The 13,329-nt window shown below is 32.2% G+C and overlaps 2 protein-coding genes across 4 annotated transcripts in view; both read right to left on the reverse strand.

Moving 5' to 3' along the window:
* Positions 1-13,329, reverse strand: part of LOC143204719 (neurobeachin) — a 520,160-nt gene that overhangs the window by 467,306 nt on the left and 39,525 nt on the right. The gene's annotated exons all lie outside the window — the stretch shown is intronic.
* LOC143204732 (neurobeachin) overlaps positions 983-13,329 on the reverse strand; it is a 161,964-nt gene continuing 149,617 nt past the window's right edge. Inside the window, exon 2 of the mRNA XM_076417486.1 lies at positions 983-1,115. Coding sequence (XP_076273601.1) covers positions 1,089-1,115 — 27 coding nt within the window. The 3' untranslated portion in view covers positions 983-1,088. The remainder of the gene's footprint in view (positions 1,116-13,329) is intronic.

The following is a 13,329-nucleotide window of genomic DNA, read 5'->3' on the forward strand; positions in this document are numbered from 1 at the left end:
ACACGGTAATAGAACGACCGTCCGAGAACAACTGAACAAATTCATACAATAATTCGTAAAAACATCGACCCCTTTTTTGCCGGCATTTGTTTACAATTTCGAATACAACGTAGAATATTTGAATTTTAAAACATAAAATATAATGTGTATGTTTGCCAAATATTTTGTTTATTTATGGATATTACCAGTAGGATCTAGAAGATTTTAATCCTTATTAAAAGTAATTGCTGCTTCAGTGGCACGTTGATCTACTAGCCGAAAAATAATGAAATAAATGACAGTAAATACTTCATTATATGTAAACAAAAAATACAGATTTTCGGACTGTGCATCTGAGTCACTAGAGGGCCGCGGGTAATGGGAACTACTGACAGATTACTTTGACGAGGCAGCAAATTGTAGATTTCTTTTCATTCGATTAAACATTTTGTAGAATAACTTAGAGGTTATGCTTTGTAAGATTTTAAATAGTATTGGGAATTATCGACTGAATTCGACTATCCACTGTTTAGTAATTGACTATTTTTCACTATCCACTGTTTCAGTCGCTATTTTTGGTTCGACTGATTTTACTACTTTTTACTAGTGACTGTTTTCAATCGCCATTTTCGGTCCGAGTGATTACCAAATTTAACGAAAACACAACATTCTGGGCAAGGTGCTCTGATAATAAGAAAAATAGTAATTAAGTGTTTGTTGTTCTGTACGGATTCTAGTAGAAATCAATAGAAGGTTTAGAAATCAAAATTCAAATATGTTATTCACTTCAGTATATTTAAACCTTGTATTTTCATACATACTTTAGAGAAATGTTGTTTTTAATATCAGTACTTATAGGAGATAAATTTACTGTATTGTGTCATAACATTTTAAAGCTATAACAATGTATAATTAGAGAATAAAATATTAGTTGTCAAATAACATATAGGTTTTTTTATGCATTTTGAAAATGTCTTATACAAATGTTCACTAATATTTAAATAAAATATTTCATATCCGTGTTTTTTATTTTGTGTATGTAACATTTACAACAAATGATGTTTTTGTTTTACCAATTTTGATGTTTTCACTGAATGCTGACACCTCCATCAAAACAGGCGTCGAGGAATACATACCTGAAAAAAAAAACAAATTAGTATTTATTTCTTAGGAAGATTTACATTTTTGTAAAATGGTTGTATGTCCTGATTAAAAACTACGAACTGCACTGTAACCTAAGGGACCTGAGAGGTAATATCTCCCATTTTACAACCTGCATATACTGAATAATCCTAACAGTTGATTACACTGATTCCTCACATTTCCACCAATACATATGGATAATCAAAATACATACAAGCATCTATCAATATTTTTACCCATTCTTACCTTGATACATAATAAAACCTATTAATATTTTCCATTAAAACCGATAGATTCGATACGGTCCTTGGAGGACGGCTTAAAGTTCGTCCTATTGCATTTAAATTATCGATTACCGACGGAAGTACCATGCGTATCCCCCAATTTTACGGGTTTTATTTAAATTTGGAAGAGGACAAATGATTCCCATTTAGGCATGCTCTCACGCCCTCCCGGATCCCGGAAAGATTCGATTTTCGTGTCAAAAATATGTTAATTTGGTTTTCCATTTCCGTTTGGACCCTTTTCAGAAAGAAAAAAGACCCTGGCGCCGTGAGGTGGTATGTTTACGGTGAAGAAAACCGTTTTCAGCTATCAAAACACGTTCGGAATGGGTCATATTCGCGTATAAAAAACATACTTCGCAAAGGATGTTATTGTTTCAATATGCAAGTAAATGCACACGTGATATTGTTATTGTCCTTTGTAGGCCTGAAACTTTATTCAGAAAAACTAGTAAAAATGTATTATATTCAGAGTATTATCCCTCGTTAATTCTACTCGTCCTTTGATAAGGCAATTTTAGGCTTCTTCCTAAGAAGTAGTCCTCCTCAATCAGGCCCATAAGTCAACCATCAGAACATGTAATTTTAAAATTTGAGTATTTTGAATGATGCCTCTTTCTGTTACACGCAAGGTAATTATTTGCACACCTAATATTAGGTCAATTATTTAAATAATTGCAATCAAATTAATTACAAAGTCTTGATTCAACCTTTATTATGTGTTCTTCAAACTAAAATAAAGTAGACACGATAGGAAAAACTTTAAACGCGCAAAAACAACATGAAAAACTACCGAGAATCTCTAAACTGATATAACGGTAATTGGAAACCGACAAAACAAAACTATATCAAGAAAACTTACATTACGACACGAATAAGAACTTTTCTTAAATTTATATCAAGTCGTTATAATTCACGATACGAATCATGTGTTACGAAAATCTCAACTATAACAAACTGTATAAGATCACCCTATCATTATAAAAGTTTGCTTTAGCATGATGATGTAGACATTTTCGATGTTCTATCAAAAATTATTATTTGGTTACGATATAAACAGAACGAGATTAACTAAGTGTGAGAACATTGGGTCCATTGATGAAGGGATGTTATTGAAGCCTTTACTGATAAATGGATAATCATTCATAAACCTATTGTTTTGACACGACTTTTGAAAGTTCATAGTGGTATAAATACGTTTGTATAATGGCTAAAATAACAATGTTCAGTCAGTTTTCAAACTTTGTTTTTTGTTTAATAAGTTAATAGTGAATTAATTTTAAGGGATTCGTTAATGTATTAAACTAGTAGCTTTTCGTTGTCAACTTCGAAAGCGCTTGGAAGATAATTTCATTTATAAGTATATTCGAGACATTCAATTGTGAGAGGATATTACTTTTAAAAATTTCATCATCCTGCAACCACTTTCTTTAAATATTCAACTCAAATACATCAAGTGCAATCGACAAGTAGATAGTCGACAACTAGTCTAATATTCTAACATTGCCTTTTCAAAGATTCTTGATCGGCGACATCGTTCTACTTCAACATATCAAGCGCACCAATGCATCAAAGCTAGTACCGTGAGTACTGTAATTTGTAAAACTACATTGAAACAAATAAAATAAAATACTCTTAGAGAGACAGTAATGCCTTTTGGGCACTATGTTTTGGTACTAATATATCTGACTCTCTTGAAAATCGTGAATTCGTAACCAAAAAGTCGGATTTTTCTTACACTTAAGACTAATTAAAATTAACTAATGACAATTAACATATTTAATAACCAATTTAAGCAACTCATACAACAAAAAACAAATTATTTTTAGTTCAAAGTTTCGTAAAAAAAGTATAATAACTGTAATACTTTCTAAAAAGCGAAAAAACGAGCATTGTAAAAATTGTAAATCCCCTTGAATAAGTCGTTTTTTCAACATTTTTATATTGGGAAAGCAAATAAAAGTGTATTGGTTCAATTAATAACAATTATGAAGTCATGTTATGAATACAACTGAAACTTGCAACTCTGTAACGAAATTGCCTTTCCTAAAGACTTAAACTACGCTGGTTTATTTATTTTTTGGTTCTTAAAATAAACAATATGCACAGATTGGTATAAACTTCAGCTTCAGAAATAGTAACAACCTAAAAGCTCAAAGCCGAAGAGTTGAAGGTGCTTCAAAACTATACATGTTAAATATAAAACAACTGGAGACGTAGAATCTATATCCTGTCAAAATGATTTGAAAAAGTTATGGCTAGAGATGGATAGTTCTTAAAATGACATAAGAGTTAAAAAAAACCCTCAAAACTTACACTTGATACACTCTGATTCTAAATATAGAATTAACTTTCAAAATAACCGACTCAATATATATTCGTTATAAAACAGTATTATCCTAAAGAACGAGGGAAAAAACAAGAAACAACAGAAACTTCCTTTGTTGGACGTCTTCAATAGCCCGACCGAATCCCTTGTACCTAGAACGTTACCTGGAGGAACGTTACGGTGCCACCATTGTTACTAAAACTCGAAACGATTTATCCTATTGTTTCCTTCAGTCTCGACCCAGGAAATTCTTCGAATAATCACCCGAAAAAAAGTATATAAAATGAGGAGACATAATACCTCTCGGTCTTGAGGCAAATTAAATTCGCATTTGTTCTTAGGAATTATTTCTGATGCCGGGTAATTTTTTTCAGTGTTTACGACTTATGTTAATTACCTTATGCTAAATGTTCATCAGCAAATAAACGGGAGACGTGAGCCAACGGAACTCGTTATTTTTAGCGGGGCATAAAAAGGATGTTAAAAGAAAGTCAAAGGTGCGTCGACATTATAATTAAGTGAGTTATTTGGAGTTCTTTCCTAATCCTCTTTTGTTGACAATTAGTCGAAATAAACAGTAAAGATCAACTATATATCTTCAGATGCGGTAGAGTATTCGAATAATATATTTGGTAATATACAAAAACACGTATATTTGATGCATTGTGTATATTAAGTTTATTGTCTCAAAAACTTAGAACTACGGGACGACAATTCTTGATTTCTATTAATAATGCTGTTTCCTACACAACGTTGACCTTTCACGACCTATTCTTTCCTAAATCGAACTTGTATGATTCTATAGCCACCGTATTTACATAGGGGAAATAGTTTTTAGTCAGATAATGGTATTTCTCAGATTTTCATCAACGTATGGTTCTTAAGAAAAGCGTTTTTATCTCAAGACATATTAAACTTGCTTCTCATAGTACTTCTCATAGTAATACCAGTCATATAAGACGTATTTCCTATTATTCGTATTTCTGTAATTCAAATTCTATCTTATATAATACGTAACAAGTCTCCAAATAATATGAATTTTTCACATATATCGATAATATAATTGCCATTTTTGGTATAAAAAATTTTTGTTCTTACAAACATTTGCAAAATGTATATTTCAAAATTTAAGAAATCGTTATAGTTTTATCTTTTAAAAACAATATTAAGGTAATGTTAGAAATTAAAGATAGAAAAAAATACTCTATCAGGTTTAACACATACACGTAATAAACAACTAAACATAAAGAGAAATATTATTATAAGAGTGATGTGACCTGTAAGAGTGTAAATATAAAGCCAGAAAAGGAAGCAGTTCTGATCAAGAAGCAGGGATCCAATATCATGAATCAATAACAATCTAATTAATTGTATCATAATTAACCGTTTCAATCTCTGAATTGAACTTTAAGGGGAAAAAAGTATGAAAAAGGCCAAAGTCGTCCTTATTGAAAATTGATATAGATCTACGGAGAAAACTTTTCCGTAAGCTAAAAAAGTAGTAAGTTCAAAAACTTTTATGAAGTCCGTAAATCAACTGAAACCATGGTTGTCAAAAATCTATTTCTAAATAATTTGGAACCAAAAACAGGTATGGTCTTATTGCTCTAGCTATATTATGAATCTACATTGATATAAAAATATTAACAATCAACACATATAAAATTAATATAGGATAACTATAAAATGGTATTGCATAGTGTGAAATGTGTGTCTCCATAGATATTTATCTAATTGTTCAAAATATATATCAGCATTTGGTAAAATTGTACCCAGAGAGAATTTATATTAACTGTTTTAGGCATTAGGAAGAATGTAGGATTACATCTAAATTTACCAAAAAAGATTTACACAGGTACCAACAGAAGAAACTAATGAGAAATAATATATAAAAATAAGAAATAAAATAATAAGATAAACACAGCAACGAAGGAAACAAAAACGAAACATAAAAAGGTAACTATGTTCCAGAATTAATGGAAATAAATTAAATTACTTAGATGTATAACTATTAATTAGGTGGATTAAGCCTCCAAGGCATATCATAGGTCATTTGAAAAGTGTTTAATGTAAATATAGTAAAATAACTCTAACCTACAAATTATTATGACCGTTTAACGTATTAACTTTAGTTTAAGTCCTTCGAGAATATATGCAATAGATGTACATAATGCTAAAATAAATAATATATTATAAAATGTTTGTTTTGTTATTTTATTAATATTAGAGTGTTGTTATATATCGGAGCTAAAATAAACTAAAATGCGTAAAATGTCAAAGTTAAACCTGGACGTTTTGACATCACAAATTGAGATTACGGGAGTTCACTTATTTTGGATAGATTATACACTACATCCCCGCACCACATCTGCTAGAAAGAAACAAAGAAAATAAACGAAATATAACGAAAGAACAAAACCACAAAATTAGTTTCCTGGTATCCAAGATGATACCAGAAAAATACAGCTTAAAAGAGAAAAATGGAGTGTTATTATCTTTTTTTTCATATTAAAATATATACGAAAAACATCGGCAATTTTCGTTTTCGAGTAATTCGACGACAGAACAAGAGAGGTAGAGAGGAAAAAAACCATATTCTGACCGAATATTTTCGCAAACATTTATATCGTACAAAAGGATGAAATCCTGACACGTCAACGCGGGAGGAATCGGGACGGGCCTTCCACCAATTGACGTCAACTTGTACAATGGAGAGAGCAGATTAAAATTCTTTAATATTTTTCGGCGATTCGGTCGGCGTTCGTTTCGGAAATAAGCTGTCGGATGACGGGAAAATTATGTAACCCCCCCAAAAAAAAAGATCCATTATTCTCGGGTACGGCGAAAAAACCCCGGGCCTCCGAAATTATCACGTTTTTTTCGACACGGTCGACACGCCACGGCGAAAGCAACAAAATTGAAAGCACGATTTTTTTTATTGAACCATTTATATATATATATATATATATATATATATATATATATATATATATATATATATATATATAATTCTCGGAGAGACATTGTGAAAACCATAATCATAAGTACCATATGGACAGTAGATAGGAAGATATAATATACCAACTGTTAATAAAGCTGCATTTTATAAACTGATAAAGCTTGCTGCTGCTAAGATATATATATATATATATATATATATATATATATATATATATATATATATATATATATATATATAGAACGCAGAAATAATAATTTAATATAACACATTTGCATCATGGCGGTGCACTGATTTTGATGTAACTTTGGGCCTTTTCAGTATTTTTGCTCTTCTTTCGGCCCATATTGCTTTCATTCTCTCAAAATAGGCTCTTTTTCGTTCATCTGACCACTTGATTTCAGGTTTTCTTACTAGTCGCAAACCTTCCGTCTAAAAACCATTCTATTCTGTAAGTTTTGTTGTGTTATTTTTGCTCCTTTTAGTTCCTCATTAAAAAGCGACGCATTTCATTATTTCAACCTTGGTCTTACTGCGAGCTTCATAGAATTCCACCACATGTTCGGTCAATCTGCTTGGCGCTGCTCGGGTTGTTTTAACATACTCATAAAACTTTAGCCTGCGTTTTTTAAATCGGAATATATATTGCTAAGCTTTACCACTTCTTTATTTGTCCTTAGTCTGTATGGTCATTCTTCGGGGTGTTTTGGGGCTAAATTTTTTCTAATAATTTTTCTTTCTTTCTTTGAATTTCGGCAATGTCATTCTTTATGTTTAGAATAAGAGCTACGGGAACCTTTACTGAAGTAAAGGCACTCCCGCTTGATTACGGCGTTGCAATGTCTCAGTTTTGTATAGTTAGAGATACATTTTTCACAACAGATGTTTTTTGTAATTCTAAAAGCTATAGCCATTGTTTGACAGTGAATCATATCAGCGATTATTTCCACTCAAATTTCGTGAATAATTTCGCCTAAATGTTTGAAACGAAAAACACTTTGGATTTTGCAATGGTGTTCTTCTTGGCGTAACCTCATATCTGAATGCCCATATGTCCTATGGAACTAAAACATCCCTATAGCCAATTCATTCTTCTAAATTCAAAGAACTGAATAATATTTTTTTTCCTTTTTTATATGACACTTTCATTCATTTTGACATGGATGTGTTGATCTCTTTCACATGAAAAATTGGCGTGGATTCTCCATTGTTCGACCAAATTGTTAATTTTGTCTACTAATGTTTGCAATTTCATTGCTGCTTCCTCGTGGTCTTTACCTGTAGACTTTATGGCACTATCGTGAACAAAAATAACTATTGTACTGTTGCACCTTCGGAATATCATCATCATACAAAACTTACGTTGCGCTTTCATTAATTTCAATTCCGAATAGGCAACCTCATATTTTACCCTGAAATATATATATATATATATATATATATATATATATATATATATATATATATATATATATATATATATATTAACCACAAGTTCATCTATTAACCACCTTTTCTATACAGACAAAACAGACAAAATCAAAAGTTTCAAAATATAGGTGATATTTGCATAATACTACTACATAAGTTTTGAAATGAAGACAAAATACTTAAAGTTGCATGTTGCATGATGTAATCACTGCTATATTGTCAGATGTTACAACTGAACCCAAAAGAATCAACGAATTTCACAAGCGATTTACTGTAATTCAACTGAGCACATAACATAATAACTGACGCTGTTTGTGATTCCTTAATGGCAAAAAACAAGATTCGTAGAATATGCAATTACCTTTAAAAAGGCACACAGATCATTGGAATTTTTTATGGCACAGATAGCCTCTTAAATAATATAAGATGCCTGGGAAATAAATCAACTCAATCATACAGATTCCAACGACTCATCCTCATAATCACCGGACATTCTTTGCTGACGGTTATAGATCGATATTGATGCTACGGTTGGAAGCTTGTTTGGGTTCGAAAATGGATACCTAACTCCCCAACAGTGTTTCAAATAATTTACACCAATTTGACTACAAAGAGAAGCCCGAGAAGCATGACCTTATCGCATAAGTTAAAGAAGAAGTCTAATAGATCACGAATAAATGATTGGTCTAACAGTTAATCCACAACTCTTCAATCACCTCTTCCTGAAAATGAACCGAGTTTAACATTTGGAAAGATTTTGTCTTCCATGACAACAAGGGCAACATTAAACTACACCCTTCTGCACACACGTTAGACCATCTCATCGGATTTTAGGTTCTTTCAAAGGAATCATGTGACGAATCAAAGCACTCATCATCATCAGTAATAAGGGATTATATTTGGTTTAAATAAATTCATCCACCAAATTACCAACAAAAAAAAACACGAAATTTTAGCCGATATCTGACAACGCCACCACAATGACACCGCCGTTTCCACAAAATCAAGCAGAATAATGATCAAATTTAATTAAAATGACCGGCGAAAATATTTAATTGATTGGAAAAAATCCAATTTAAAAATAGTCGAGTTCACCCTTCACCGTCGGTCCCCCGCTCTGACGTACGTTGAAAAAAAAAGACGAACGAACGAATTAAAAACGGAACAGGCCCGAAATAGGGCGGATGATCCCGTATCTGCGCGTCATCAATCACCATTGGTCATCTCACCTTACGTGGAGGAGACTCTGCAACGCGCCGCGTTGCCAGTAACGAAGATTGATGGCGCCCGTGTAACCAATCTGTAACGTTCACTGTTTACTCTGCAAGTGAGCCTTTCGCTGATATTAAAAGTCAGTCTGTTGGGGAAGCGTTTTTGCGACGGCTGACGTGCCCCGAACACGTCCGCCGATCGAACCGATGAATATGGACAAATATGTACACGATGAAAAGCCATAAAAATTCATTCGTTTCCCCTACCTGCTACCATACTGAATATATACTGGTAAAATAACATGTTTACTGTCATGCAAATAAACAAAATAATTGATATTTATTTAAAATAAATGCAACCGTTTATTAGGAATTTAGTTTAGTTTACTGGGAATTATTAATTATTAATTAACTTCATAGATTATGACCAGATCTATTTATCTAACAAAAAAACTGAACCAACTTCAGGAACATAATAAACTCACTAAAAATTAAATTAATTAATTAAAATTAAAACAATCATACTTAGATTTTTAACAAAAAAGAAATATTTTAAAATAAAATAACCGGACAAATGAAAAGTCCCCGGCCTGACACATAGATGGCGCTACTAGGATTAAATCCATATGTTTTTGAGTTAGCCCTAACCCTCGACAGATGCTTGTATAAATTTGCCAGCTGCCGGATCATTAGTTTGTGAATTATAGCTTTTTGAGTGAAGCAACTTTTGTTATTGTGAAAAAGATGGATAAAAAGGAATTTCGCGTGTTGATAAAATATTGATTTTTGAGATTGAATTGAGTTTAATGCCGAGTTTGAATGACTGTAAATTGAAATTGAATGAAATAGACACTTTAAAGGTATCAACTGAATGTGTACATCATATCATTAACGAATATTTGGGTATGAGAAAGCTCTGTTCAAAGTGGGTGCCGCGCGTGCTCACTTTTGACCAAAAACAACGACGAGTTGATGATTCGGAGCAGTGTTTGAAGATGATCAGGCATAATAAACCCGAGTTTTTGCGTCGATAAGTGACAATAGATGAAATATGGCTCCATCATTTCACTGCAAACTCTATTGACAGTTATCCGAGTGGATTGCACACGATGAACCCGCCCCAAAGCGTAGGAAAACGCAACAGACAGCTGACAAGTTTATGACATCTGTATTTTGGAATACGCATAGAATATTTTTCATTGACTACCTTAAAAAAGGAAGGACCATCAACAGCGACCACTACATAGCTTGACTGGACCGCTTGAAGGACGAAGTTGTCGAAAATGTCCGCATTTGAAGAAAAAGAAAGTGCTGCTTCACCAAGACAATGCACGGTGTCACAAATCAGTGAAAACAACGGCAAAAATCCATTAATTGAGCTTCGAATTGCTTCCTCATCCACGGTATTCTCCAGATCTGGCCCCCAGCGACTATTTTCTGTTCTCATATCTGAAAACAATGCTCGCTGAGAAGAAATTTTCGTAGAATGAAGAGGTGATCGCTGGAACTGGCGATCGTACTCCAAAAATGGTATCGAAAAGTTGGAGGGTCGCTATGATCAGTGTATCACCCTTGAAGGGAATTATGTTGAATAAAAAAACCTAATTTTGCCAAAAAAATGTGTTTTACTATGGTAGACCGGGGACTTTCCAACTGACCTGTTATGTACATAATAATCGTTGTAATAACTAAATAAAACTAATCATCTGCTACATATATTTTATATTCTACTATATACACACAATTCCGCTCAATATCTACCTAAACCTACTTATCTATTTACAATATTATTTTAACTACTACCAACTGACTACTTTGAAGTCGGTACCGAACCCGAAGTAGTAAAGTTAAAGTGCTGTAAAAAATCAACATGGTTCTTTCCAGACGGTATTGCAATGTTATCAAGATGAGAAAAAATTTGTAGAAAATAATAAAATATAAGTAAATGCTTTTTTATAGTGAAATTAAAATGATCGGAATACTCGCAAGCACCTAACATACAGTCACATTAAATTTAATTGAGATTAAACAATTTATTTGATTGACATCTGATATATATTTTAAATACCCTTTTAAAGATATAAAACTGTAATTCTATTTGTGTAGTTTTATAAAACCTGGATTTTATAAATGTTACTGTGCACTTCTCATATTATCTAGTATTAAACGAAATATGAAACTTCAAATTTTAAAAATATATACCGAAATATTAGTATAAACTTACATCATTTATTCCCAATATGCATTAGCTGCTATTTATAGCCATTTATATATACCCAGTCCCAGTTTATACATTTGCTATATATCTTAAAAAATGAAATCATAAAAATAGACAAAAGAAATCATGTAAGGATGCCTATAAATATATATGACAAATATATAGCAATATAATTTATATTGGATGTATTTTAAAATATACACAAGGCCTCACATGTTTTATTTATATAGTTTACTTTTTTAATTTCTAACAGCTTCAGTAAAGATTGATAAAGAATTGATAACCAACACCTACCGCGAATAGTCCATCAAAAATATCGATAATAATTAATATACAATTTAACTTTGTTGATACAAGGATCCGATATCAGCCACAAGAAGCCTCCAACTTCGTCTTAACGGAGTCGAATTGTGGTTGAAAACATGGGGCATCAGAACAAATGAGACAACATCTACCCATGTGACATTCACTCTTTGTAGAAGTCCCTCAGTAAAAATAAATAATTATAAACTACCGCAAGTAGACAACGTTAGATATCTGGAAATGCATTTTGATCGACGTTTAACATGGAAGAACTGTGACAAAACAGAAAGCAACTTGGACTTGAAATAAATCAAACATATTGGCTGATAGGGCGTAAATCTATATTATCCTTAGATAACAAGATTTTGCTGTATAAGTCTTAGAATATACTTAGGCCCATTTGGACCTATGGTATTGAACTGTACGGTACTACTAGCAAATCTAATCAGTCATCGTCGATGCCCCATATTACATCTCCAACAAACTAATTCAGCGGGATATCCCCTTAGAACCCATAACAAGTGTGATTCGAAGTGTTAGTGCAAAGTACTCTGAAAGACTGTTAGTGCATCCCAATGTACTCGCCAAACAGTTTAATGTGCGCGATGACAGTGAAGTGCGTAGGCTCAAATGTAAACTATCATACGAACCGATTAACAGACATATAGAATGAGATATAATAAACTTTAGAATAAGTTGTAATAGTATCTAGAATAAGATTAAGAAATAAGTTTGTAAAGCAGATCACTTACTGAAGCGATCTTTTACATGCCAATACAGTATAACAGTTATATAGTATAACTACTGAAGTAATATTATAATATTTATTGCCCACGGGCCGATTGTAGAAGTTCTAAAAGATTAATAAAAAAACGTTGCTGATAGATAGACAAGTTAACAACGTTGAACAACTAAAAACTGTTATCCAAGATGAGTGGAAAAATCTATATGAAACTCTGCCGAAGAGACCGGTTGAAATTGTAAAAAGCAGAAAAAAAATTACTGAAATAACAATTAAAAATATTGATCAGTTATTTGTTTATCTAGCTGTGCTATAGTTTCGTCGCGTAGTTCGGGTGGCAGGATCTTACGCAGAATATACAAGTATGTTAAGTAAGATCGGTTTGTAATGTTATGCACGATTACACCGACTATCCGTCTTTAATCCTACAAGAAAGAAAAGAGCTATACATTAATTTTTATTAAGAGTACTAATGAAAAGTGTGTGGTATGCTAAAGTTATGTTGCGGAGATATGGTAAAAATTAGATACCATATTGAAGTTTTTCTTTCTAAATTTTAGGTATCCTCAATATTCGTAAAAATTATTTGCTGGTTATGAATCTATATTGGTGATCATAACACGGCGGTTTATGATAACTCACTGGTAAGATTTCTAGTGATAAATTACACGAAGAGACGAGAAGAATATAACGAAGAAAACACGCGACATTTATAATAACAGGTCAATTG

This window comes from Rhynchophorus ferrugineus, unplaced genomic scaffold (assembly GCF_030347505.1).
Source record: "Rhynchophorus ferrugineus isolate W39M unplaced genomic scaffold, kcgeb_rfMv2 rfM11, whole genome shotgun sequence".
Classification (NCBI taxonomy): Eukaryota; Metazoa; Arthropoda; class Insecta; order Coleoptera; family Curculionidae; genus Rhynchophorus; species Rhynchophorus ferrugineus.